We start from the raw sequence: 26239 nt of genomic DNA on the forward strand, positions 1-26239 counted from the left end.
CCATTTGTTAAAGTATGCTTTCTGCCCATGCAGATCACTCAGCATTACAAGAAGCAGCATGGCCTAGTGGTAAGAACTTGGGCTTCGGTGTCACAGGACCTGGGTTGTAATCCCTGCTCTGTCTCTTGCTTGCTGGGTGATGTTAGGCAAGTCACAACTTCTAGGCCTCAGTTTTTCATCTGTAAAATGGGGATTCAAAATTGTTTTCCCTCCCTCTTAGACTGTAAGCTCCACATGGGATAAGGACTGTGTCTAACCTGATTAACTTGTATCTCCACTTCTGTTTAGTAGAGTGCTTGGCACAGAGTAAGTGCTTAGTGAATGCCATGATTATTACTATTATTTCATGATACCTTTACATCTCTCCTTAAAAGCTATCCAGAGAAGCAGAGATCGAGATTTGGGAAAAACAAAATAAAAAGGATCTTGTGCCGAGTTCCCTTCCATCTCCCAAATTCATGATTTAAATACCTGATGTCATTTTTGGACTAACCAAACCTTTTTCTTTTTTTAAAATCAGATTTTTTTTGGCTTGGATACAATAAAAAAGAACTACAACAGGGAAAACTAATCATAGCACTGTAATACATACAAAGCATTTCACATCGAGGCCCACAAAAGATTAAATAATTTGTCTAAGAGGCTTTATTATGCTCCCAGCTACAGTAAGGCAACAGTCATTTCAGTTAGCATAGGCTAACACACCTCTTTATGTTCCTTAATCACAAATTAAATCAGGAGAGAAATGTTTCCTGTAGCACCAAAGCCTTCCAAATTTCTGGTCCAGAGATAAACAAAGTCATTTTTCTCTTCCCACCCTAAACTCACTGGGAGAACCCTAGTTAGTTCCATATATATATGAAGAGGTGGGGTGTGGGGAGAGGAGGAGGAGGGGGAGGGTATGATACCTCCTCCAAAATAAGTGGGTTAAAAATAAACTGGTGTGGTGAAGACAGAAAGCAAAGTGAATTCATGGAAAGTGACCAATTCCAATTCCATATAAACTTGACCAGTAGGGAATCATCAAGCCTGTCATTTTCCACCTGTGTTAGCATTAAAGGATGGGGAAATGAACAAACAAACAGAAAAGAAACAAAAAAAAACTGACCATGGTGTTTCTGGAAGCCAGTACAGCTTTTCCCCTCTAGGCATACCGGATTTATTTCATCTTTAGTACAGATTCTTCTTGAAAATGCATTAATGAATAGTTGAAGTATTAGTAATGCTCGAATAGATTTTCCCCAGGAAATGTAGAAACATTTAAAAATATTGTATTTTCATACTCCAGTTGAAATTCATTCACTCACCTTTCAACATAGATAAGAATACACTATTGGAGCTTAAAATTGAATGCACTGGTGTTTTGAAGTTGCTTACGCATAAATCTAAAATTGCAGATCTCGGAAAATATGGAGCAGAGAATTCCATATGTTTGTGAGATGTAGCCTGATTTAGGAATCTGCTCACTTAGATGATCACCTAAAAAAGATGACCTACTGTATGTAGAGTGTTGAAAAAGATTTGCCTGCAATGGGAGCAACTTGTGAAATTACCACTTGCAGCAGTAGCAGCAGCAACAAACCATTCATATTTCTCTTCGTTGTGGCCCTTGGAAATTAAAAATGAAAGAGGCCTCTCCTTCCTGCCTTTCCTGCTTACCAAAGAGCCCTTAATCACCACTGATCTCAAAAGACCTGAGATTTCAGGGGACAGGTTAAACTGAAATAAAGCCTTTCCTTTCTCCCACTCCCTAGATTCCAAGATGGAACTACACAATAATGAGGGTAAATGCAGAATAAAATGTTTCTCCCTGAGAGGCAGAGAAAATACAAACCCCTGTTTTTACCTAAGTATTCAGTATCCACAATGAAAAATTCGATAAATAATAATAATTAAAAATTATAGTATTTAAGCACTACTATATGCCAGCCATTATCCTAAGTGCTGGGGTAGAAACCAGCTAATGAGATTGGACATACTTTCTGCCCCACAGTGGAGCCTACAGTTTTAATCCCCATTTTACAGCTGACGTTGCCCAAGGTCACAAAGCAGACAAACGGGAGAGCCAGGATTAACCCAGGTCCTTCTGATTCCCAGGCCTATGCTCAAGCCTCTAGATTATGCTGCTTCTAAATCATATCTACATGTAGGTAGATTACCTTTTTTGCTACACCCTTTCCTTTTTTTTTTTAATGGTATTTGTTGACGGCTTACTAAACTCCAGACACTGTACTAGGCACTGGGGTAGAGAGAAACTAACCAGCTGGCCATAGGCTTTGTCCCACATGGGGCTCACTCTCTCAGACACCATTTTACAGATGAGGTAACTGAGGCCCAGAGAAGTGAAGCGACTTGCCCAAGGTGACACAGTAGACAAGTGGCAGATTTGGGTTTAAAACCTGGGTCTTTAAAGCTCCTTTAACTTCCTGGAGGGATGGTGACAAACACATGCCCAATAATTACTATCAGCTAATCTGATATCCTGTCTTATGAATTGACGCCTCATCATGGCAGGAGAGCTGGTGGTACGTTGAAGCATAGAGCTAAATCATTGAGAGATAATCTCTCAGTAGAGTTACCCGTAATGGAAAGGTCTAAGCCAAGGCATCAGTCATTTCACCTGTTCTGGGCAAGTTCTTTCTTGAAAAGTAGTTTACTTATTATAGAATCAGGTTCATCACTGTACTCTAATAAAAGCATCATTCATCTGAGGATGCCAAAGTACTTCAAACTTATTTGCCAGTGGCCAGTATTATCATTCCAGTTTGATAACTAAAGGGTTGGGGACCCAGATTAAGTGAACGATTCATAAAAAGAGGAGCAGAGAGGAAATAAAACCCATTTTTATCCACTATGCATTATTATGTCAGGAAGTTCTCCCCCCCCCCAAATGGGTCCACATACCATAGCTCACCTTGGAATATCAAAATCTGCAACTTTTTCCTCATTGTAAAACTCCATTTTATTTATGAGTCTCGAAATTGCCTGTCTTACCACTCAGGCTGAGAAAAAAAACAGCAATGGGGATTAAAGCCAGGAAGACATTCTACATGGCATATGTTTTTTGTTTTGGGGATATATTTTCATAGATCTTAAAGTTTCATGTTTCACCCCCAAATTGAAAAGTAAAGTGAATGCTCTCATAGCCACTTTTACTTAAGAAAAATATTTTTCAATGCCCCTACATCTAGTTTAATAATAATTGTATTTGTTAAACACTTACTAGGTGTCAGGGACTGTACTAAGTGCTGGAATGGATACAAGCAAATCGAGTTGGACACAGTCCCTGTGTCCCTGTGAATGGGGCTCACAGTCTCAATCCCTATTTTCCAAATGAGGTATCTGAAGCAGAGAGAGTAAAATGACTTGCCCAAGGTCACACAGCAGACAAGTGGCAGAGGGGATCTTCTGACTCCCAGACCCGTGCTGTTAAACTGATTTAAATAGGCCAGAATAGGCAAAGGATTTCTTTTTAATGAGAAATCCAGCTCTCTTTGGTGTTAATCACCTCCATTAAGTCACCTCTTCAGATGCACTAATAGTAATGTTCCTTCTTCTCCCATCACTTCCACAGTTCCGAAACAGGAGAGACAAAAGGTAAATTTTGACTTCTAATCAATCAATGCTATTTATTGAGTGCTTACTATGTGCAGAACACTGTACTAAGCACTTGGGAGAGTACAATATAACAGACACATTCCCTGCCCACAAAGAGCTTACAGTTTAGATGGGGGAGACAGTTGTTATTATAAATATATTATAGATATGTACATAAGTGCTGTGGGGCTGGGAGGGGTGATGAATAAAGGGAGGAAGTCAGGACAATGTAGAGGAGAGTGGAAGTAAAGCACAAGTGGACTTAGCGTACAATACAATGGAGTTGTCAGTCACATTCCCTGCTTGCAACAAGCTATCAGTGCAGCGCTATTCTTGCTCTTTTGGGGGAGAACCTTGGCTATCCCAAGTTTTGCTTTATTTAGCCCACTGTCAGCTTGAGTTCTGGGTGGCTAATACTTTTACCTCACCCTCCCCATCCTGTCCTGTACAAATGCCTTCCTAGTCGAAGATCCTAGGCTTTTCATTCTAGAAAATGATCTTCTCAGGAAAGCCCAGAACAGGTTCAAGGCCCCCAGACTACTGCTTATTAAGGCCAAAGAGTGTATAAATAGCCCAATAGATTTTTATAGTGTAAATACACTCTCACACTGTCTACACTGAAAAATGGAACAAATTAATGCATCATAGGAATAAACTTGGTAACTTGATTATCCACACCTCAGATATCAAATGTGTAACACAAGAGTGAATGTAGCTCAGAATAGGATTGCCTCCCCACTAATCTCTATTCTATAGTGGTGCTTCCTGACAGAATAGAATACAGTTGTGTAGCTTCCCTTAAAGATATAATGGCAGCTGAGTAGCCTTTTTCTCTACCAAATTGTTGTTGCCATTTTCCTGCAAACCCTCCTTTCTTTCTCACCCTGCAATTCTGCTCAAAATACATAAGCTATGAGGTATTCAATGAACACATGAAACATACCCAGAAACAGACACTAACTCCAGCAGTATTCCCAATGAGGTTGCTGCTAGCGATTTTGCAGAGCTATCCCACACGGATCCTGAAGACTTTTACCACTTGCTTTCCCTCTACCCCGTCTCCAGTTCTCTTTCTGTTCAAATTCTACACCTCTTTTGACTATGTCTTTGCCAACTGGCAGTTACTGCTATTAGAGATCCAGACAGGCTCAACCACACCCACCTTACTATTCTCTGAGGATCATGATAAATGAACCTGATACACGAGGTAAAGGAGCTCAAATTAAAATCACCTGGGTAAATACAGCAGCCTGTTGACGACATGCACACCTCCTTTCCCACATGGCTATACACAGACTTGGAGTCATTAGCAGAAATTTCCTGAAGCAAATCATTGACCCGCTTTACAGTATTTTTTTTTATGGTGTGGAAGGTTTGTTATCTCACTTTGAGGGAAGATGGAGAAGTCACTTTTCCATAGCCACTTAATTGTGGGCCATTTTTCCTCAGAACTACTTTAAGTATTATTCATTCAATCGTATTTATTGAGTGCTTACTCTGTGCAGAGCACTGTACCATTAGGCCCTTAAACTAGAAGGTTACTCTCTTTAACAATGAGAAGCAGTGTTGTCTAGCAGAAAGACCCTGGAGTCAGAGGACTTGGGTTCTAATCCTGGTTCCATTGCTTACTTAACTTCTCTGTGACTCAGTATCTTCATCTGAAAAATGGGGATTCAATTTGTGTTTTCCCTCCTACTTAGATTGTGAGCCCCAGGTGGGATAGGGACTCTCTGCTCATATTGTATCTACCACAGTGCTTAGCAGATAGTAAACACTTAAATAATACAGTTATTATCATCACTATCCAAAGAGTAGGACCCAGGTCCTCTGACTCCTAGAGCTGTGCTCTTTCCACTATGTCATACTACTTCTAGTGTTCTACATTTGCAGATTGGGGTATAACCTTGGACTTCTTCAGACTATTAGTCCACTGCCCTTTGCTGATTGTGAGAAGTGTTTTTTCAGGCAACAAAACTTTGCTGTTGCCAGACACCCAGTCTACTGATGGTGCTAAATGCTTTTGCCAGGTCTCCGATCATCGGGGTGGAAGTCAACCAGAGGTCATGGGAATGGGGTTTTGGTAAGAAAATGAAAACGGGAGCAGTTGTTCTGGATTTGCTATGACTTCACCAGACTTCACAGAACTAGGGGGAATGCAGAGTACCAGTGAAAAGTGGAGGCTTCAGGTACTGCTGGAACACAACAGCACTCACTACTGTGATGCCTCTCCAGCACAGTCCAGTTCATCAATCAATGGTATTTATTGAGCACGTAATGTCTGGAGATCACCCAGAGTTGGTAGACATCTTCCCTGCCCATAGTGAGCATACAGACTAGAGGAGGGAGACAGACATTAATATAAGAAAATTACAGATATGTACATAACTGCTGTGGGGTTGAGGGTGAGGCAAATATCAAGTCTTAAAGGGTCCAAATGCATAGGTGACAAAGAAAGGAAGGAAGCAGGAGAAAAGCGGGCTTAATTGGGGAAGGCCTCTTGGAGAAGATGTGATCTAAATAAAGCTTTGAAGGTGGGGAGGAGTGGTGGTTCATCATATATGGAGGGGGAGGGAGTTCCAGACCAGAGGGAGGACATGGTCAAGGGGTTGGTAGAGAGACAGATGAGATTGAGAAACAGTGAGGAAGTTGGCGTTAGAGGAGTGAAGTGTATGGACTGGGTTGTAGTAGAAAGTCGGTGAGGTAAGGAAGGAGGGAGCAAGATGATTGAGTGCTTTGAAGCTGACGGTAAGGAGTTTCTGTTTGATGTAGAGATGTATGGGCAATCACTGGAGGTTATTGAGGAGGGAGGAGATGTGGATGGACAGTTTCTTTAGAAAAATGATCCGGGCAGCAGAATGAAGTATGGACCAGAGTGGGGAGAGACAGGAGTCAGGGAGGTCAGCTAGAAGGCTGATGCAGTAATCAAGGAAGGATAGGAAAAATGCTTGGGTCAGTGCTTGACAATTTAGATGGAGAGGAAAAGGCAAATTTTAGCAATGTTGTGAAGGTGGGGCCAACAGGATTTGGAGACAGGTTAACTTTGTGGGTTGAATGAGAGAGTTTAGTTGAGGAAAATGCCAGGTTACAGGCTTTTGAGACAGGTAGGATGGTAGTGCTGTCTACAGTGCTGTCAAGGGGAGGAAAGGTTTTGTTGGAAAGATGAGGAGTTCTGTTTTGGACATGCTAAGTTTGATTTGTCAGTGGGACATCCAAGTAGAGGTGTCCTAAAGGCAGGGGGAAATGCGAGAAGGAGAAGATCAGGGCTGGAGATGTAAATTTGGGAATCATCCACATGGAGATGGTTATTGAAGCCTTGGGAGTGAATGAGTTCTCCAAGGGACTGGGTGTATATGAGCCTTGAGGGTCTCCCAACAGTAAAGGAGTGGGAGGCAGAGGAGGAGCCCACAAAAGAGATTGAGACTGAGCAGCCAGAGAGGTAGGAGGAGAACCAGGAGAGGATGGTGTCAATGAAGCCAAGGTTGGATAATGTTTCCAGGAGAAGGAGGTGGTCCACAGTGTTGTTCTTGTCTGTCTGTCTGTCTCCCCCGATTAGACTGTAAGCCCGTCAAACGGCAGGGACTGTCTCTATCTGTTGCTGACTTGTTCATTCCAAGCGCTTAGTACAGTGCTCTGCACATAGTAAGTGCTCAATAAATACTATTGAATGAATGAATGAATGAATGGAAGGCAGCTGAGAGGTCAAGGTGGATTAGGATAGAGTTGAGCCAGTTGGATTTGACAAGAAAGAGATCACAGGTGATCTTTTAGAAGACAATTTCCATGGAGTGAAAGGGCCAGAAACCAGATTGGAGGGGGTCAAGGAAAGCATTGGAAGAGAGAAACTGTGGCATAGCACTCTTCTTTTACCAGTAAGCACAGGTCATTTATTATTCACGCAGGGAAGATTGGGAAGGTGTGATCATGATGATCCAGTGCTTAAGACAGTGCTTGGCCCAGAGTAAGCGTTTAACAAGTACCATTTTACAAAACAATAATTCTTCAAAGTACAGTCAGTTCTTTTCTACCATATGTTTTCACTATGCAATTTGGATAGAACACTGTTGGGGATTTAGAGGAAGTTCTTTTGATCCTGCACATCTGTCTGAACAGAATGTGATGCTTTGGCAAAAAAAAAAGGTTGTGCACCCACACGTTGCATTGGTCAGATCTGTGTACTGCCATAAGAGTGTTCCTTAATGTGGGGCTTGACAAAAACATAACCCCAACATTACTGGAGAACTGACTGTGCATAGTTTTGTGCACAATTTCTCCATGTATCTACCAATCACAACCCCAAATCAATGAAGTCCTGGTCTTCTCACAGCTTCATTTTTCACACAAATTGACATCTTATACATTTTGATCTATAGTCAACTTTCAGTTATCTCAGCCAATGGCTGCCACCTACCCCATTTCTTTACAAGAGCTGATCAAAAGTCACAAAAAAAGACCAGAGTAGACTTCTTCTTATTGTCCCTGAACACTTTTGGGTGAGGGTGGCTCACCGGCAGTGAAAATGATAAAACGCACATGATTATGAAGGAAAACCAAAAATAGCATTAGCTAAAAGTATTCATAAAATGTCAGAAGTTGACTATATTCTAAATGTTGCCAAATCACAACCAGGAAAGTCTTGATTAGTTTTCTGTTTTGGAAACAACTTAATTTCTTTGAGCCCCACAGAATTTCCTAGGGGTAAATATACTTTGAGTCATTTGAGCCACGCAAAGCATTAGTAAGGTAAAGAACATATGAAATAGCACTACCAGAATAGGTTCATCCAGTTGAGAAACTGTTGCACAAGTGCCATCTCTTCACATATTGGTCGGTTTTCAATATTTTGCATGGCCTCATCTTCGATATTAGACAGTGTATTGAAGAGATCATTGATGTATTGTTCCTACCTCTTCATGAGTCCCTCCATCCCTGTGATGAAGGTGGAGTTATATAGTTACTCTTCAGAGTTGCTCTGATAGCTTATGCAGAGCTCTATCAGTTTGCTAGATGTTCTTACTTTGGTGGTGATCTGCTTAGCCTTGGATCTCTTCTGCTTCAGCATCCTACCCCCTGGCGAACCAGTTACTTCACTTGAATTGCATGTTGTGGCATAGATTACTGTAAGCCTCACTCCTGCAAGGAATTATGAAGTGATGCAAGACGATTTTGGTAGAGTACACTGTCAGGGCCATTAAATCTCCAACTAACACATTAAATGAATTCTTTTTGGTTTTCTATCACCTGGCAGAATCTGACATTTGGTGTAAGAATCTGAAACCTATTAATAAACTAAAACCCCTAAAGAATTTGAAGGGAATTTAGAGTCTCAATTTTTTCTCTTTGTAACCCTACATCTTCTTGTGTTTTTTTTTGGGGGGGGGTAGTGGGGGAGGAGGGTTTGCTCTGCATTCAGTTTTTTTCTGAGAGATGTAAGCCTTCCCAGCCTCTTGCTCCTCCCACAAACTTCTTCCCTTCTTACTTCCCCATCATCTTCTCACCTACTCTCTTCACTTCCTGGTGCCAACAAAGGTGGAGAAGGGATGGCAAGTTGCTGTTTGACAGTGTGCAAATTCTTGTGTTTTTTTCCCCAGGATCAGACTTGATATAGTCAGAGGTGCAGTAAAAAGAGTTCAGATGCAAAGATGACTACAAACTTGCCTGAAACAAGTCACTTCTTGGTTTGGGCAGGAAATGGGACAAGAATGGCCTTTTCTCAATACACTATCACTTCCGACCTCAGACTGAAATAAAAAGTACAGATTCATGTGTGGAATAAAATCCATTTGAAAACAATGAGAAAGAAAATTTCCTTATCTGAACTTCACACAAGAGCTGGGGTGAGTTAAGTTAAGGTTTCCTATTAAGGTCATGGGAACCTCCTTAGTCTTCATAAAACCGAGGCACCCCAAAGGTCTTCTGGTCTGTCTGGTGTATTTTCTCCTTGGAATTCATCTTACCGAGCTGACCTCTGTGATGCACTATAACTCATAGTAGGGTTAGGACCTGTTCTGAAAGGAAGCTTGTTTTCATCCTTTATGTAAGGGCAGACATAACACTTCCTCTCCCACATTTGGTTTCTATTTGGGCTCAGTGGCTTCTGCTAAATGTGAACGTTATTCATTAAGATATGGTTTATGCTGCCTAGATGGTTTACATACACTGAACCAATTCTTGGAATATTTGTAACAGGATGTGGGCCTCATGGTTTGCCACTAATACCACTGTGCTTCATGGTTTCCTTATGCCAAGGGGGTGCATTAAGCTGCTTCTCCTCAGTGACTCTCCAGCTTCACTTCACCGGATTTTGGATCAAACGCTGTGCTCACGCATGGAGAAAAAGGATACAGACATGGTTTAAAAAAACAAAAGTAAAAATTGTTCTGGGTCCATTCTATAATTGTCTTTTAAGTTTATTTTGGGCTGAAGAAGTCTTCCTTTGAAAAGTGCATCAGAGGAAGGGAATTACAATTGTGACTCAATTTTTTTTAAGGGTACATGTCAAGCACTTACTACATGCCAGGCAGTGTAGTAGGGTAGATACAAGGTAATCAGGTTGGACACAATCCATGTCCCACATGTGGCACATACTCTGAATCCCCATTTTACAGATAAGGTAGTTAAAGCACAGAGAAGTTGAGACTTAAAATTAAGTGAAACAACTAACATGGAAATAGAGGAAAGTGGGGAAGAACAAGTTTCTAAGAAAGTTGGAAGAATCAAACTGGAGGATTTGTAGTGAACTTTCTGATCTGCAGTTGAACCAGGGGCTTCTAATGGAAACAAATTAAAAGTGATTAATTAATTGACAATTACTTGCCCCCCCTTCAAAGCCCTAAGCCCTCTTTCCTTTCAACTCCCTTCTGCGACACCCTTACTTGCTGCCTTTATTCATCCCCCATCCCAGCCCCACAGCACTTATGTACATATCTGTAATTTATTTATATTAATGTCTGTCTCCCCATCTAGACTATAAGCTTGCTGTGGGCAGAGAATGTGCCTGTTATACTGTACTCTCCAAGTGCTTAGTACAGTACTCTGCAGAGTAAGCGCTTAATAAATGCGACTAAGTGACCTGGTCATTTTATTTCATTTGCTATTATCCGGACTAGGGGAAAGTGTATTAGACTCAGAATCCCCAGGCCTGGTTTTGTTCCAGTTTTCAAACTGAGCATCTTTGGATAAACCACTTAGCAGAGCTGCCTCTCTGTAATTCAACCAACCAACCAATCAAACAATGGTATTTATTGAGTGCTTACTGTGTGCAGAAAACTGTACTAAGCACCTAGAGGAGTACAATATTTAGTTGGAAGGTCTCCTCGAGGAAAAAAAAAAGAACAGAGAGGGGATTCAAAATACCCCTCTGTAAAATGGAGAGAATATTCCCCACTCCTACCTCACAAGATTGAGTACATTAAATAATAATAATAATAATTGTGGTATTTGTTAAGTACTTATTATGTGCCAAGCACTGGGTTGGATACGAGTAAATTGAGTTGGAACCAGTCCCTGTTCCACGTAGGGCTCACAGTCTCAATCCCCATTTTACAGATGAGGTAACTGAGGCACAGAGAAGTGAAGTGACTTGCCTAAGGTCACACAGCAGACATGCGGAGGAGCTGGGATTAGAACCCATGACCTCCTGACTCCCAGGCTCAGGCTCTATCCACTACACCAGGCTGCTTCTCGATGCTTCACTATGAGATTGTGTGTATGAATTTGCTTCGATTTCTTAGGAAGAAAGTGTTTTAGAACCACTTATGACAATAACAACAATAATCTAGCCAGCTCTTGAATCTCCCACACGAAGTCACCAATAAGTGACGGAATCCTGTAGTCTCTTCACCAATTTCTCACCTTCTGATGGTACTCAAAGCTCCTAGTGACCAGAGAGCCTCCATATGGGGAGGAGACTTCAGGGGCTCTATAGCTTTAAGTCCTCCCCTCCAAAGTCCCGTAGTGGTCTGCAAATGAGGGAGTGAACAGGTTATAACCCTGGGTTAGTGTAGCTCCCATTAGCTCAGGCTATCCAACCCTAGTTTTGAGGTTATTAGTGTTTTGTGTGGAACCCTGTACCTGCCACTTCAAGGATTTGAGGGACCCTTCCTGCCTATCACTGAGGTGGTGAGATTTCCCTACTGCCTCACCTCACACACCCTTTTGCTAGCCACCATATGCTGGTGAAGCTCTCTGCATCGCTGGGATTTGAGGAGTTTCTTGCAAGGGGGAAGAAAGGAAGGAAAAGGGGAAAGGACCCCTGAATTTGAGCTTGGGGACCATATGGTTTACTTAAGGATTGGGTCAGGGTTGGCTTCAGACATGGCGTCACTCTGAGGCAGGGTAATATTCATTGTCCCCTTCCTTTCGGTAATTGCATTGCGCCCTGTGTGGATGTAGAGTAATGCAATGACATCACACACAACTTTTGGGGGAAATCTTACAAAGAACATTTCTCGAACCTCCCCCCTTCCACAGGCAACCAACCTCCCTTCCTTACCCTCTGAAGCCAGCTTCAGCTCTGTGGCTGAAAACATAGGGCCAGCAATCATTACACAGCATATAAGAAGAACACTTTATATACTCATTTGCACATTCACTGGTCTCTCTCTCTCTCCCCACCCTAACTGCACAGATCTCTAGGTGTTCACATTTATCCACATATGATCACCTGTATAGGCACACAGGAATACTTAGCTTCATTTCTTTGAGGTGACTCAGAATTTTTGATATTTTTAAAGACCCCTTTCTAAAGTAAACTTTGCTGTTGCTGCTTTGGTAAAGTCACTCATATTCTGAAGAGGCTGCACGACCAGACCCAGCCTGCATGTCTGTCACCTCAGTCCTTTTTCATGTGCCACAGCTGTTCCTTGTGCTGTGAAGTGAAAGTAGTCATGCAAAGATGGAAAATGTGTCAGTCGTGTAAAACCTTCATTTCCAGCACCGAAGGGTATATCTAATACACTCCGCAACACAGGCAGTTGTCTGAGCAGCAACACCAACTTCAGTTAAGCATCCTATTATGTAGTTCATACAAAACATCAGCTATCTAGATGGCACCATTGCTGAATATATCTTTTCTTATTGGGCACTGTACATTACATACTGGTCCCACTGCTAGACTACTAACTTTAGAAGCAATGAATTACTTCATTGGCTATAAAACAATTCATGTCATGAATATATAAAAGACTTATTGAATTTGAAGACTCAGAAAACACAGTAAATCAGAACATTTAGAGATGCTTGGTCATGGCTACCCAGGTTCAATGGTGGAGTCTCAAAGCAGAATCTGCTCTGGAAGAGGTTTAGAAAAGAACCTGCAAGCCACGAATGACTGCATCTAATACTTCTAAGCAAATATGATCTTTCTGCCTTTTTATAGACGGTATTAAACAAAGCTTTCGATAGAACTTTAGCACACTTCGATTCCCAAACTTTATACACTCTGACTTTCCCCCTTCTCAAAATTAAAACCAAAATATTTTCCAGGAAAACCACTAAACAGAGACTATTTGCATCATATTAAGGCTGGAAATTCTTTTAGTTACTCTAGTACATTAACAGACCTAGTTTTTTTTTCTTCTTTCATACAGCAGCAGCAGTAACTATTCCTGGATCTACAAAGGAAATATACAATCCAGCTGTGGCTGCAATGGTAAAACACAACATCTGTTGATCATTGGCAACACTTTCTCAGGGTTGCATTAATTTGGGCTAGCTCAGGCACTTCTCCTCAAATTGCACACACAATATCCCTGGATTGCACAGCTTTGCTGAATACATAAACTATTGCAAAAAAGAAATATCTCCTCTACTGGGCGCAAGATTCTATGAGGTTCAGCAACTAATAGAGCTGATAAGAAAGAGGTGCCTTGAATATGTGTCCTAATCTGTGATAAATTCCATATTTGTACAAATTTAGAAGTTATGCAGTTTCTCCATGTACCCATTACCATACCAAACAAGGGATTTCAGCAGTAGTAAGCCAGTTTTGTTGTGAGAATGAGGCTTTATGCCTGAAGATCAACTACTGAGATGACTAATGATAGCTTTACTTGAGAGCTTTTGACAAGTTTTCCTGCTTTTTTGGGTTTTTTTTTTTATGCTGTTGGATGCATTTTTCCTCCACTAAGGTTAAAAGATTAAAAGGTTTTAAAGCCTCTTTATCACATATTTTCTTCTGTCTACAATGTAAAGCTATCCTAAAGAACATTAGTGTTTTATCCTACCCTTCTCTTCCCTTTTTCATCATTCTCTGAAGCATAGCAGTATGAATGCAATTTCTAAGCACAATACAAAGGATTGAGAATTTACCACACTGACATTATCATTCCTAAGTATAAAATAGCCATTTAAATGTACATGAAGAACAGATAAAAGCAAAGCAGCCCTGTCCAAAGATGTCCAACACCCCCTCCCCCCCACCCCCCAACACAAAACCCCCTACTACATTTAGCTTCTGTGCTGGAATGCTAGCTTTTGAGGAACTCAGAGTTCCTTCTATTTCCAGACAATAGAGCAAGTAAAATGAAACTGGACTTACTGCTATGGCTTGCAGCCTCTCCTTGTGCAATTCTGCCTCCGCCATCCTAGAGAAAAAGACACACACACAAAAAAGAAAAATACTGCAGTCACCAAGGGAAACTGAGTTACACCGCAGAGTATTCACTAAGAGAACTGTACTGCTGTAAATAAGTCAGCCAGTTTTGAGGCACTGCAGACTCGCTCACGGTAGGATCATTTTAGTCACTGGACCAGTGCCTGCATGTCTCCCAGCTGTTTTATTAACTGCATTTCATCGCTGCTTCTGTGCTCTGTTGCTGTCACACAAGCCATGTATGTGTGCTGGAAGCAGCTGAGTAGAGGGATAGCTTGCATGGCTCTAATTTTTTGCCTTGACGTCTCAGCTCTTTTGCTCCTCCTCCAGGGTGTTGGGTCACGACAGGAGCTCGACATCGATAGCATGTGTGGTAATCAGAACCTGCCTAAACGCTGCAGAAGAAGGAGGCAGCTGTAATACTGCATGTCTCTAAAGGAGTGGGGTGGGGGGGAAGGGGGGTTGTGTTGGTAGGAAAAAGGGTAGAGGTCAGAAATAAAGCTCACCAGACAGTTTCTTGGCAAAAGAACTAGTCAGGTAAGGCTTAAAAACTCACTGCTAGTTTTTGAATCCAGAAACCTTTAAAAGGAATTAACCTGAAACTAAGGAAAACAGAAACTATGAGTCCTTATAGGGAACCTTACTGAAGAGCGACTGGTGATTGATTGAAGAGGTAACAACGCATAGGAGGTGGAGTAGGGGGAGGAAGTGTCTGACAAGATTCCCTCACGCTTCTTAAGCAATCCAACCATTCGGGAGGCTCCTTTCGGCTTCAACCTACGGTATCACGGCAGCTGATGATATCAGAATTTTTGCCTCCTTTCTGATCAGGTCCCTTACTTGGGCTCATGGACCCAGGAAGTAGGTCCGAATTATTACCTCTGGGCTTCTTCTTAGGTTTCTTTCCTGATTGCCAGCCCTGATCTGGGAACGCTTTTGCTCCTCTTCTCTACCAGGCTGCCAATCTGAGGACTACTGTCAAGCTGTCCAAGCCAGCGGCAGGGTGGGAGCACAGGGAGAAGGATGGGGAAGGAGGGTGGTAAAATCTCAAATGTCCTCTGTTTCCCCCCCCGCCAATCGTGTTCCTCATCTTCTTCAAAACCCTCCTAAAAAAAAAATTCTCCAAGAGTAATAGTAGTAGTAATAGCATTTATTAAGTGCTTACTGTGTGCAGAGCAATGTACTAAGCACTTGGAGAGAATACACAGGTGGAAATGTATGCTTCCTATCCCTAGTGAGGTTAGGCATGATCCCAGCCCACACGAGCTTCCAGTCTACAGAGAGGATCTTTTCCAAGCATTTACCCAACTCTCCTCCACCTTGCCGTAAGAAGCCCCCCACCTCTCATCCCCAGGTTTCAAGAGGCGTTCCCCAACTGATCTCCCATTTCCTTGTCATGGCAGCCCATCAGCCAACTCACTTGTTTATAGGTTTATTATTGGCTATATAACTTCTTATTTGAATTGTCGATCATTTGTAGCTGAACTCTTACTTTTTTTTTTTTTTACCCCACTCTGTTTGCCATTTCTATTGGCCTGTCTCTGCCATCAGATTGCTGACCAGATTATTTGCCTTTTACTTCTGTTGAATGCTTCCCAAGAGTCCGGTATGGTACTCTGCATGCAGTCAGCACTCACTAAATGCTGCTGCTGATGATAGCATTCCTGGGATGGTCTTGGAGGTGGGATTGTAGACCTAGGCAGTTAATTGAGGTACATAGACAATCTACTCAGTGGGAGCTCTCTCGTCCACCCCTTGTAGAGTTGTAAAAAACCCAACAGGACATATTAGAAATTTGTTGTGGCTAAACTCCTTTCTCTGGTGTATGTTTATTTAACTTCAGTGGAGGAGGAATGTGGTGAAGTCGATTCAGTGTTTGGTCATATAATGTGGTCCTCTGGCAAAGAATTCCAGAGGTCTGAGAAACATCCTTATTATGAGGGAGATTTTCTAACTTGTATTGCTTTGAGTTACGTGGACCTTGCAGTCAATTAAACAGTCTTTTCAATATACATGAAACTTGGTTTGTTTCAAGGGTTTTCACTTTATCAATTGATCAACTGTAGAATATAACAATATAACAGAGTTGGTAGACATGTTCCCTGCCCACAGTGAGCTTACATGCGTCTTATCCTACTTCCTCTTCCTTCGCCTCACTGTTGCAATTCCTTTCCATCGTCTATCCAGAGGGCACATATCTCTTGGCTTCTTCTGCCATAGCCACCTTAATAAATTTCCACCTTTAAGATTTTATGACATTCCACCCACTCTATATACTGAAGGGTCTATCAGGTAGCCCTTCATTTAATATCTTGAAGTGGACCTCAAGTTCCTGCCTGTAATAACTGTGGGATTCGTGAAGGGCCTACTATGTGCTAAGTAATGTACTAAGCGCTGGAATAGAAACAAGATAATCAGGTTGGGCACAGTCCCTGTCCCACATGGGGCTCACAGTATAAGTGGGAGGGAGAAAAGGTAATTAAAGCCCATTTTACAGATGAGGCAACTGATGCCCAGAGAAGTGAAGTGATTTGCCCAAGGTCACACAGCAGGCAAGTGGCAGAGTCAGGATTAGAACTCAGGTCCTCTTACTTCCAGGCCCATGCTCTTCCCATTTGGTCTTGCTGCTTCTCATCAGAGCAGTTCATTTTTTTGGTCCCAAAGCAGTCCAGATATGAATAACTAAGAGTCTAGACAGGGGAGACAGACAGTCATATAAATAAATAAATTATGGATATGTACATAAGTACCGTGGGGCTGAGGGAGGGGTGAATAGAGGGAACAAATCCAAGTGGAAGCATGACACAGAAAGGAGTGGGAGAAGAGGAAATGAGGGCTGAGTCAGGAGAGACCTCTTGGAAGAGATGTGCCTTCAATAAGGCTTTGAAGGTGGGGAGAGTAATTCTCTGTTGCATATGAAGAGGGAGGGAGTTACAGGCCAGACACAGGAAGTGGGCAAGAGGTCGCGGGCAAGATAGACGAAATCGAGGTACGGTGAGTAGGCTGGCATTAGAAGAGTGAAGTGTGCCCGCTGGATTGTAGTAGGAAAGCAGTGAGGTAAGGTAGGAGGGGGCAAGGTGATTGAGGGCTTTAAAACTGATGGTAAGGAGATTATTTTTGATGCACAGATGGATGGACAGCCACTGGAGATTCTTGGAGATTGGGGAAATGTGGGCTGAACATTTTAATAGAAAAATGATCCAGGCAGCAGAGTGAAGTGGGGAGAGACAGGAGGCAGGGAGGTCAACAAGGTTGTTGATACAGTAATCGAGGCGGGGTAGGAAAAGTGCTTGGATTAACATGGTAGCAGTTTGGATGGAGGAGAAAGGGTGGATTTTAGCTGTGTGGTGAAGGGTGAACTGACAGGATTTAGCAGCAGACTGAATACGAGTTGAACAAAAGAGATGAATCAAGGATAACGCCAAGGTTATGGGCTTGTGAGACAGGATGAATGGTAGTGCTGTCTACATTGATGGGAAAATCATGGGAAGGATAGAGTTTGGGTGCGAGGATAAGAAGTTCTGTTTTGGAAGTGTTAAATTTGAGGTATCGGGGGACATCCAAGTAGAGATGTCTTGAAGGCCGGAGGAAATGCGAGACTGCAGAGAGGGTGAGAGATCAGGACTGGAGATATAGATTTGGGAATCATCCGCATAGAGGTGATAGTTGAAGCCATGGGAGTGAATGCATTCTCCAGGGGAGTGGATGTAGATGGAGAATAGAAGGGGACCCAGAACTGAACCTTGTGGGACTCCCACAGTTAGAAGGCAGAGGAGGAGTCTGAGAAAGAAACCAAGAATGATTTTAGCTAGAGTTCTTGCTGGGTTGAAGTTAAAGTGTTTTTTTACCTCTAAATATAATATGGAATAAGGAAATCTCTGCAACCTAAGAAATCTTAGATTACGATGGGTAATTCCAGGTCTCTAGGGCTCATTCATTCAATCGTATTTATAGAGCATTTACTGTGTGCAGGGCACTGTACTAAGAGTTTGGGAGAATACAACAATAAACATACACATTCCCTGCCAAGAACAAGCTTACAGTCTAGAGTTGCCTTTTTCAACATTCCCATCCCTTCCTAGTTTCCCCATGCCAAATCTCTTTTTTGTCATCAGGGAGAATTGATGACAGGACAAATATTTTCCTGGAAATCCACTGTTATAATTCTCCTGAATTGAGACATGTATTCTACCAATATGTGTACTGGGGTTAGTTGGTTCAATCTTAGGAGGAGGGTCATTAGCTCACTGTGGGCAGGCAACATGTCTACCTACTCTGTTTTGTAGTACTCTTCCAGGACCTTAGTGTAGCATTGCCTAGTGGATAGAGGACAGGCCTGGGAGTCAGAAGGTCATGGGTTCTAATCCCGGCCCGGCTCCTCCACTTGTCTGCTGTGTGACCTTGGGAAAGTCACTTCACTTCTCTGTTCCTCAGTTACCTCATCTGTAAAATGGGGAGGGAGACTGTGAGCCCCAGCTGGGACAGGGACTGAGTCCAACCTGATGATCTTTTATCTATCCCAGTGCTTAGTACAGTGCTTGGCACATAGTAAGCACTTAAAAATACCATCATCATCATTATTATTACAATGGTCTGTACACAGTAAGTGTTCGATAAATACCACCGATGGGTTGATTGATTATATAGGTAGCCTTTTTTGACTGCTGTTGGGATGCATTCCTCTTCATTTTATTATTAGCCCTGCCGACTGTCCATCCGGAATCAGGAGACCCGGATCTTATTCCTGACTCTGAAAGTAGGGGAGTGTCTGCTAGGGTTATGCCACCAGTGGGAAGGTTTTTAATTGGAGAAACACATAGGGTATTCTATGAGGTGAATAGACCCAGCAAGGATCCTGAAAAATAATTGGCACAGCATTGGCATTATGCTGCAGTCATTTGGACTGTAAATGGGTCCTGAAAAAAAAATTGGCTGCACTTGCCTACGTGCTTCACTCCTGTCAGCCTGTTCTCTGCACTCAGTGCCCCAGCGGGACCAAGCTTGACAGGAAAAAGTGAGGAGCATTTTACAAACCACTGCTCCTAAAATCCATTCCCTCACATGAATTTACAGGGCCTAGTCTCATCCATCGTTCTCCACAGGAGACTCCGTCATCATGATTATTATTATTGACCTTTATTAAGTGCTTACAATGGGCAAAGCCCTGCGCTCAACTCTAGGTAAATGCAAGAAAACCAACTAAAACCCAGTCCCTGGCCCTCTGGGAGATTACGATCTAGGTCAGGGAGGTTGAACATGTTATAACTGTAATTCAAGCATTGAAAACAAGTTAAAATTAAACCATTAAAAACATCACTAGTAAAATATGCAAGTTCACAAATAGGGGTATTTGTTAAGCGCTTACTCTCTGCCAGCCAGTGTGTACTAAGCTCTGAGGTTAATCAGGTTGGATACAGACCCTGCCCCTCATAGCATTCACAGGCTAAGTAGGAGGGAGAACAGGGGTTGAATCCCCATTTTACAGATGAGGAAACTGCAGTCAAACAGTACTTAGAGGGACAATCCATGCACATCTTACCACTCCAGGCAAATTAGTGGGTTACAAATTGCTGTAACCTGCCTAGCATTCTGAAATTTGGGTCAGGACCTTTCACTCCTGTGGTGTTCAGGGTCAGGAGGGAGGTTGCCCCAGACATTAAGCAGAACCCCTGAATCCCTGCACATGGGGCCTCTGGGTCATTTGGTTGTAAGCTTCTGCCCAACCACCACTCCTGTGGGGATTAGGGCTTCACTCTCATGGTGTTCAGAGGGAAGCAGCATGACCCAGTTGAAAGAGCACAGACCCGAGAGTCAGAGGACCTGGGTTCTAATCCCGGCTCTGTCACTTGCCTGCTGGGTAACCTTGGGCAAGTTGCTTAATAATAATGTTGGTATTTGTTAAGCGCTTACTATGTGCAGAGCACTGTTCTAAGCGCTGGGGTAAACACAGGGGAATCAGGTTGTCCCACGTGGGGCTCACAGTCTTAATCCCCATTTTACAGATGAGGGAACTGAGGCACAGAGAAGTTAAGTGACTTGCCCACAGTCACACAGCTGACAAGTAGCAGAGCTGGGATTCGAACTCATGAGCCCTGACTCCAAAGCCCATGCTCTTTCCACTGCGCCACGCTGCTTCTCAATAATAATAATGTTGGTATTTGTTAAGCGCTTACTGTGTGCAGAGCACTGTTCTAAGTGCTGGGGTAGACACAGGGAAATCAGATTGTCCCACGTGGGGCTCACAGTCTTAATCCCCATTTTACAGATGACGTAACTGAGGCCCAGAGAAGTGACGTGACTCGCCCACAGTCACACGGCTGACAAGTGGCAGAGCCGGGATTCGAACCCATGACCTCTGACTCCAAAGCCCGTGCTCTTTCCACTGAGCCGCGCCGCTTCTCCAGGCTGTTTAACTTCTCTCAGCTTCAGTCTCCTCATCGGTAAAATGGGGATTCAATCTTTCTCTCTCCTACTGTCTCCTACTTACACTGTAAGCTCATTACAAGCAGGGAATGTGTTATATTGTACTGTCTCAAGTGCTTAATTGTGAGCCCTATGTGGGACAGGGACTGTGTCCAACCCGATTTGCTTGTATCCACCCCAGCATTTAATTCAGTGCCTGGCAGATACTAAGTGTTTAACAAATGCCACAATTATTATTACTATTATTATTATTATTCTGCACACAGTAAGCACTTAATAAAGTTGACTGATTGATTAGACCAAATCCATAAGTCACATAGGGATTGTGTGCAACCTGATTAATTTATACCTACCCCCAGCACTTAGCACAGTGCTTGGCACATGGAAGGCACTTAATACATACCATTATTATTATTAATTATTAGGAGGGAAGCTGCTTCAGATATCAGGCAGACTCCTGTGGAACCCAGAGTCCCAGTGGTATGGGAAGCATAACGATGTAGTGGTTAGAGCATGGACCTGGGAGTCAGAAGGTAACGGGTGCTAATCCCGGCTCTTTTGCTTGTCTGCTGTGTGACCTTGGGCAAGTCATTTCACTTCTCTGGGCCTCAGTTACCTCATCTGTAAAATGGGGATTGAGACCGTGAGCCCCACGTGGGACAAGGACTGTATCCGATCTCATTTGCTCGTATCCACCCCAGCACTTAGTTCAGTGCCTGGCACATAGTAATTGTTTAACAAATACCACAATTATTATTACTATTATTATTATTATTGTTCTGCAAAAATTCCCCCATGGGATTCAATACCCCATTTTTCTTCCTATTTAAGACTGGTAGCTCCATGTGGGACAGGTACCGTGTCCAACCTGATCATCTTGTAGTGCTCAGTACAGCACTTGGCTCATAATATATGCTTAACAGATAATCACCATTAGTATTATTGCCTAGTCTTTCCTCTATGGAATGGGCCAAAGTTTATCACTATGACATATTTCAAAGCAAATCAATTTCACTCACTTTGAAAGTGTGAGGGGTGATTAATCTTCCGTTTATCTCTCCCACCAGTCTTATTCTCCACACAGCTCAAAGCACAAGTTCCTCGAATAACTCTGTAGTTGTGCAGGGAAAGTTGCAGGTCTCGTGGTCAAGAGAGACTTATCGATGTGGTAGCTCAGGGATGGAGGGAGGTGAGTAAATTCCCTATGGCATTTGTGACAAATGATTAAAATGCTTCTGTTTGGCAAGTTGGGGAGGTGACATCCCTGGGAATTGACATTTTCACACCATCCAACCAGTAGTGCTTCTATTGGATGAATTCCCCACCACCGGTTCGAGCTTGAACTAACCGCAGGGGGAAGAGCTATGGCTCCATCCTCCAATATGAGTCGCTCCTGCTTCTTTCAACAGCATTGGTCTCATCTGCTACTACAACAGAACCACGACCATATAGATGACAACAATTAGTGTCTAAGAGACTTGCCACCCCTTCCATTGGGAGACTGGCATAAATCATCTTGCTTCCAGTTGAGAACTATAAGGAGGTCTCTCTGGCTTCCAAAGAAAGCATTCTGTCACTGAATTATAGGAACTGTTACGCTAACTTGGGCCAAGACAAACTGAGCTGCAGTCTTGTAATAAGGAAGAGAAAATAGCCTTTCCAAGGTAATGGCATAAGGAGGAGGGAAAAGGAAGTGAGGCTTTTAGGTTTGTATTTCCAGTTCTATATGTTGGCTGAGGGAATTATATATTTTAGGGGCAGAATTTGGAACAGTTTGAGGATTTCACACATACAGTGTGAGTGAGAAAAGTCTAACTATGGTAATCCCATTATTAAAAATGATTAAATTAGAAGTTGAGCATTTATTTTGTAAAAATGAGAACCCTTGTCTAATAAATCGGTATTAATAAATAAATAAATAAAAGGGTAGCCTGTGTTTAAATATTTATATGAAGTATCATAAATTCAAGAAAAGGGTATAAAAGTGGCTATATAAATATTGTTTCTCTGTTCTAGTTTTTTAGCTTTTAATGAGAAGAAAAAACATTCCTTTTAAATGTGTGGCAGCGAGATGTTGGGGGTTGGGGTGGAGAAGCGGAGTGCATGGATGAGATTTCAGAACTGCTTCCAGAAAAGTTTTCTTTTACAGATTTTTTATCAAAATTACTTTTGGAAACTGCTTTTTAGCAACAAAACCCAGATCAAAATCAATTCGTACTTATCAGATATGCTACATGATTATCATATATAGAAGTCCAAATACAGTCTATTTTTACAACCCTGACCTTATATAATATGCTAAACAGTGATCATATATAGGAGTCTAAATGCCATTTAACTGCACAACTTCTGCCTTTAGGCTCGAAATTCCAGATTTTAGAAGATCTGCTATTTTTATTTTAGTCCTCAAACAATACTCTAATAGATTTTTGTTTAACTTAATCGGGCACTTAAACAACACCACTGCAATTTTTCACTCACTGTTACCCTGTTCTAGTCTAAGCTCAAGTTCTTATTCCTCACAGCTATTGGTTAAAGCTTTGGAGCACCTTTCTTTTTGAAAGAGATGTCCAAGGTGTTAAGTGGAAAGAGAATGTAGTCGATAGAGTGCAGAAAAGCCTTAGTTTAGGAGTGATTAGATCGGACACAGTCTCTGTCCCTCATGGAGTTCACAGTCTTAGTACCCATTTTACAGATGAGGTAGCTGAGGCATAGAGAAGGTAAGTGACTTGCCCAAGATCACCCAGCAGATTAGTGGCAGAGTCGGAATTAGAACCCATTACCTTCTGATTCCCAGGTCTGTGCTCAATCCAATAGGCCATGATGTTAGTCTCTTCCTCTAGACCGTAAACTCCTTGTGGGCAGGGATTGTGTCTACTAATTCTGTTATAATGTACTCTCCCAAGAGCTTAGATCAGTGCTCTGCACACTGTAAGTGCTCAAAAAATACCACTGATTGATTGATAGAGAACAGTGCAGTAACACTTCTTCTTTGAGTACAACTTTTGTGCTTACATGGTCACAAGAGTATTTAGACACATAACCATCTTTGGGGTTCCAAGGTGAGATTTCTATATTCATGCAGGAAAACATAGGTAAATGATCCATGAGTGATGGTGGTAGATGGTATCCCAAATGTGTCGTAAAGCTGATCCAATCTACAATCCTTCCCCTTTCCCAGGCCCAGCATGCAGATCAACATTTGTTCCCAATCCCAGTAAATCCCAGGAGGGAAGACTAATAATAATAATAACACTAATAATTGTAATAATGGTGGTATTCGTTAAGCACTTGCTATTTGCCAGACACTGTACTAAGTGCTGGGGTGGATACAAGCAAATCATCCTGGTCGCAGTCCATGTCCCATGTGGAGCTCACAGTCTCAATCCTTGTTTTACAGATGAGGTAACTGAGGCCCAGAGAAGTGAAGTGACTTGCCCAAGGTCACATAGCTGATAAGTGGTAGAGCCGGGATTAGAACCCATAACCTTCTGACTCCAAGCCCATGCTCTCTCCACTACGATGCTGTATCTCAACTGAAAACTGGGACTCATTTGCTGTGGGGAGCCCAGCGTGGCGTACTGCCATCAGGAAAGGAGTGGCTCCTTATGAGCAAAAGCTTCGAAAGTAAGAAGAGAAGAGGAAGCAAAAGAAAAAAATAGCCCCAGGCACTGCAAACATCACACATGGCAACATAGCAAGGGACAGTTGAAAGTTTCCCAGATGAAAGGAATTGCAACTTCAGTCGTGATGGGAAAGGATGAGATGAACAAATCTCTTCAATTCTGAAATGGCTATTTATATCATGGAGCAAACTTAGAATTTAGATACACTTTTCAAGGTATCTACATTTGTTCTGAAGTTGGAAGAGTTCAGGCCTGATCAGTACCAAGTTTTCCTAGATCGTTGATGAGAACAGCATGTGAAAGTGAGCCAAAAGACTTACCAGATGCATTGCTTCTATTATTTCTCCCTTGCTATAAAATGTCTCCCTCTGATGAAGGAGAAAATCAAACTGGGATGAAATGACTTGCCTCTAGCATGCACTTAAATGTTGTTTTTGCCAAATGTGGTAGAATTAGAACCCACAACCTTCGACTCCCAGGGATTAATATGGCTGCACTGATCCTCACTTTACCTCCATATATTTGCCATTTCTAACGTGGAGAAACTAAGGCATAGAGTGGTTCAATGGCCTTTCTGTAGTCATAAGTGGAAGCAGATAAAGAACACAGGCCTGCTGATCGTTTTTCTTCTTCCATGCTCAATTTCATTCCTTCAGTCCTGTAATCCCAACTTCAATAGGTTCGTTTTTGATTCCCACTGAATTATAATTGTTAGTATTGAATTTGTATTCAGAAAGCTATCTCAATGCAGTGCATGAATAACTCTGACCTACAGCAGAGTGCTACTTGTTTACTTACTTAATGTTCTGATGTGATTCACAGGCTGAACTGTGACTCAGATACCCACAGCAGGCTCTCTACAGTCTTTTGTAAATGTGATATTAAACTGTGTTTTTGATTTACATTTTGAATGCCCAGTTCTGTGGCATATATAGCACTTCCTCTCTTTTTGGTGATAGGTTCCTACGGCAGAAGTATAAGTACATTCTGCATTGGCATATGAAGCAGATGGGAAGCAGCAAAGTCTGCTTAGGATAGGGTAAGAAAAATGCTTTTACTGGTCAGACCAATGGTTCTTCTAGCCCCATATTCAATAATTAACTGTGGCAACTATCATCACTAAATAAATTAGATGTTTGCGAATGTGCATCTAACCTTTAGGTACAAAGTTGAAGCTACTAATGGTGAATTTTCTCTCAGTGCGTGTGATTGTGGCTGACAAGACCAATGTAGGATTGATAATGTCTTCCAGCAGCAGCAGTATTAATAATAATAATAATTGTGATATTTGTTAAGTACTTATTATGTGCTGGGCACTGTATTAAGCACTGGGCTGGATGCAAGCAAATTGGGTTGGACATAGTCCCTGCCCTGCATGGGGCTCACAGTCTCAATTCACAGAAGAGGTAACTGAGGCACAGAGAAGTGAAGTGACTTGCCCAAAGTCACACAGCAGACAAGTGGCAGAGCTGGGATTAGGACTCATGACCTTCTGTCCAGGCTCGGGCTCTAGCTGCTGTGCCATGCTGCTTCTCAAGAGAAGCAGCGTGGCTGGGTGGAAAGAATACGGGCTTGGGAGCCAGAGGTCATGGGTTCGAATCCCAGCTCTGCCACTTGTCAGCTGTGTGACTGTGGGCAAGTCACTTAACTTCTCTGTTCCTCAGTCATCTCATCTGTAAAATGGGGATTAAGATTGTGAGCCTCACGTGGGACAACCTGATTACCCTGTATCTCCCCCCAGTGCTTAGAACAGTGCTCTGCACATAGTAAGCGCCTAACAAATACCAACATTATTATTAGTAGGAATAGTAATAATATTTACTGAGAGAATACTTAGAGCAGAGGGTTCTAGTTGGCACTTGGGAAGTACAGAATAAAGAAGTGACACATTCCCTGCCTACAAAGAGTGTACCTGCTAATGGGGGGAGACAAACTTAAATATATTTGCAGAAGTAATCAAAACAAATAATTGAATGTACAACTGAATAGACATATGTACACG

At 42.3% G+C, this 26239-nt stretch overlaps 1 protein-coding gene across 1 annotated transcript in view; it reads right to left on the reverse strand.

The window, feature by feature from the left end:
* Positions 1–14179, reverse strand: part of PALM2AKAP2 (PALM2-AKAP2 fusion) — a gene marked incomplete at its 5' end in the record, with an annotated part of 366273 nt that extends 352094 nt beyond the window's left edge. Inside the window, one exon of the mRNA NM_001370841.1 lies at positions 14135–14179. Coding sequence (NP_001357770.1) covers positions 14135–14179 — 45 coding nt within the window. The remainder of the gene's footprint in view (positions 1–14134) is intronic.
* Positions 14180–26239: the final 12060 nt, after the last annotated feature.

This window comes from Ornithorhynchus anatinus, chromosome X3 (assembly GCF_004115215.2).
Source record: "Ornithorhynchus anatinus isolate Pmale09 chromosome X3, mOrnAna1.pri.v4, whole genome shotgun sequence".
In the NCBI taxonomy this organism is placed as follows: domain Eukaryota; kingdom Metazoa; phylum Chordata; class Mammalia; order Monotremata; family Ornithorhynchidae; genus Ornithorhynchus; species Ornithorhynchus anatinus.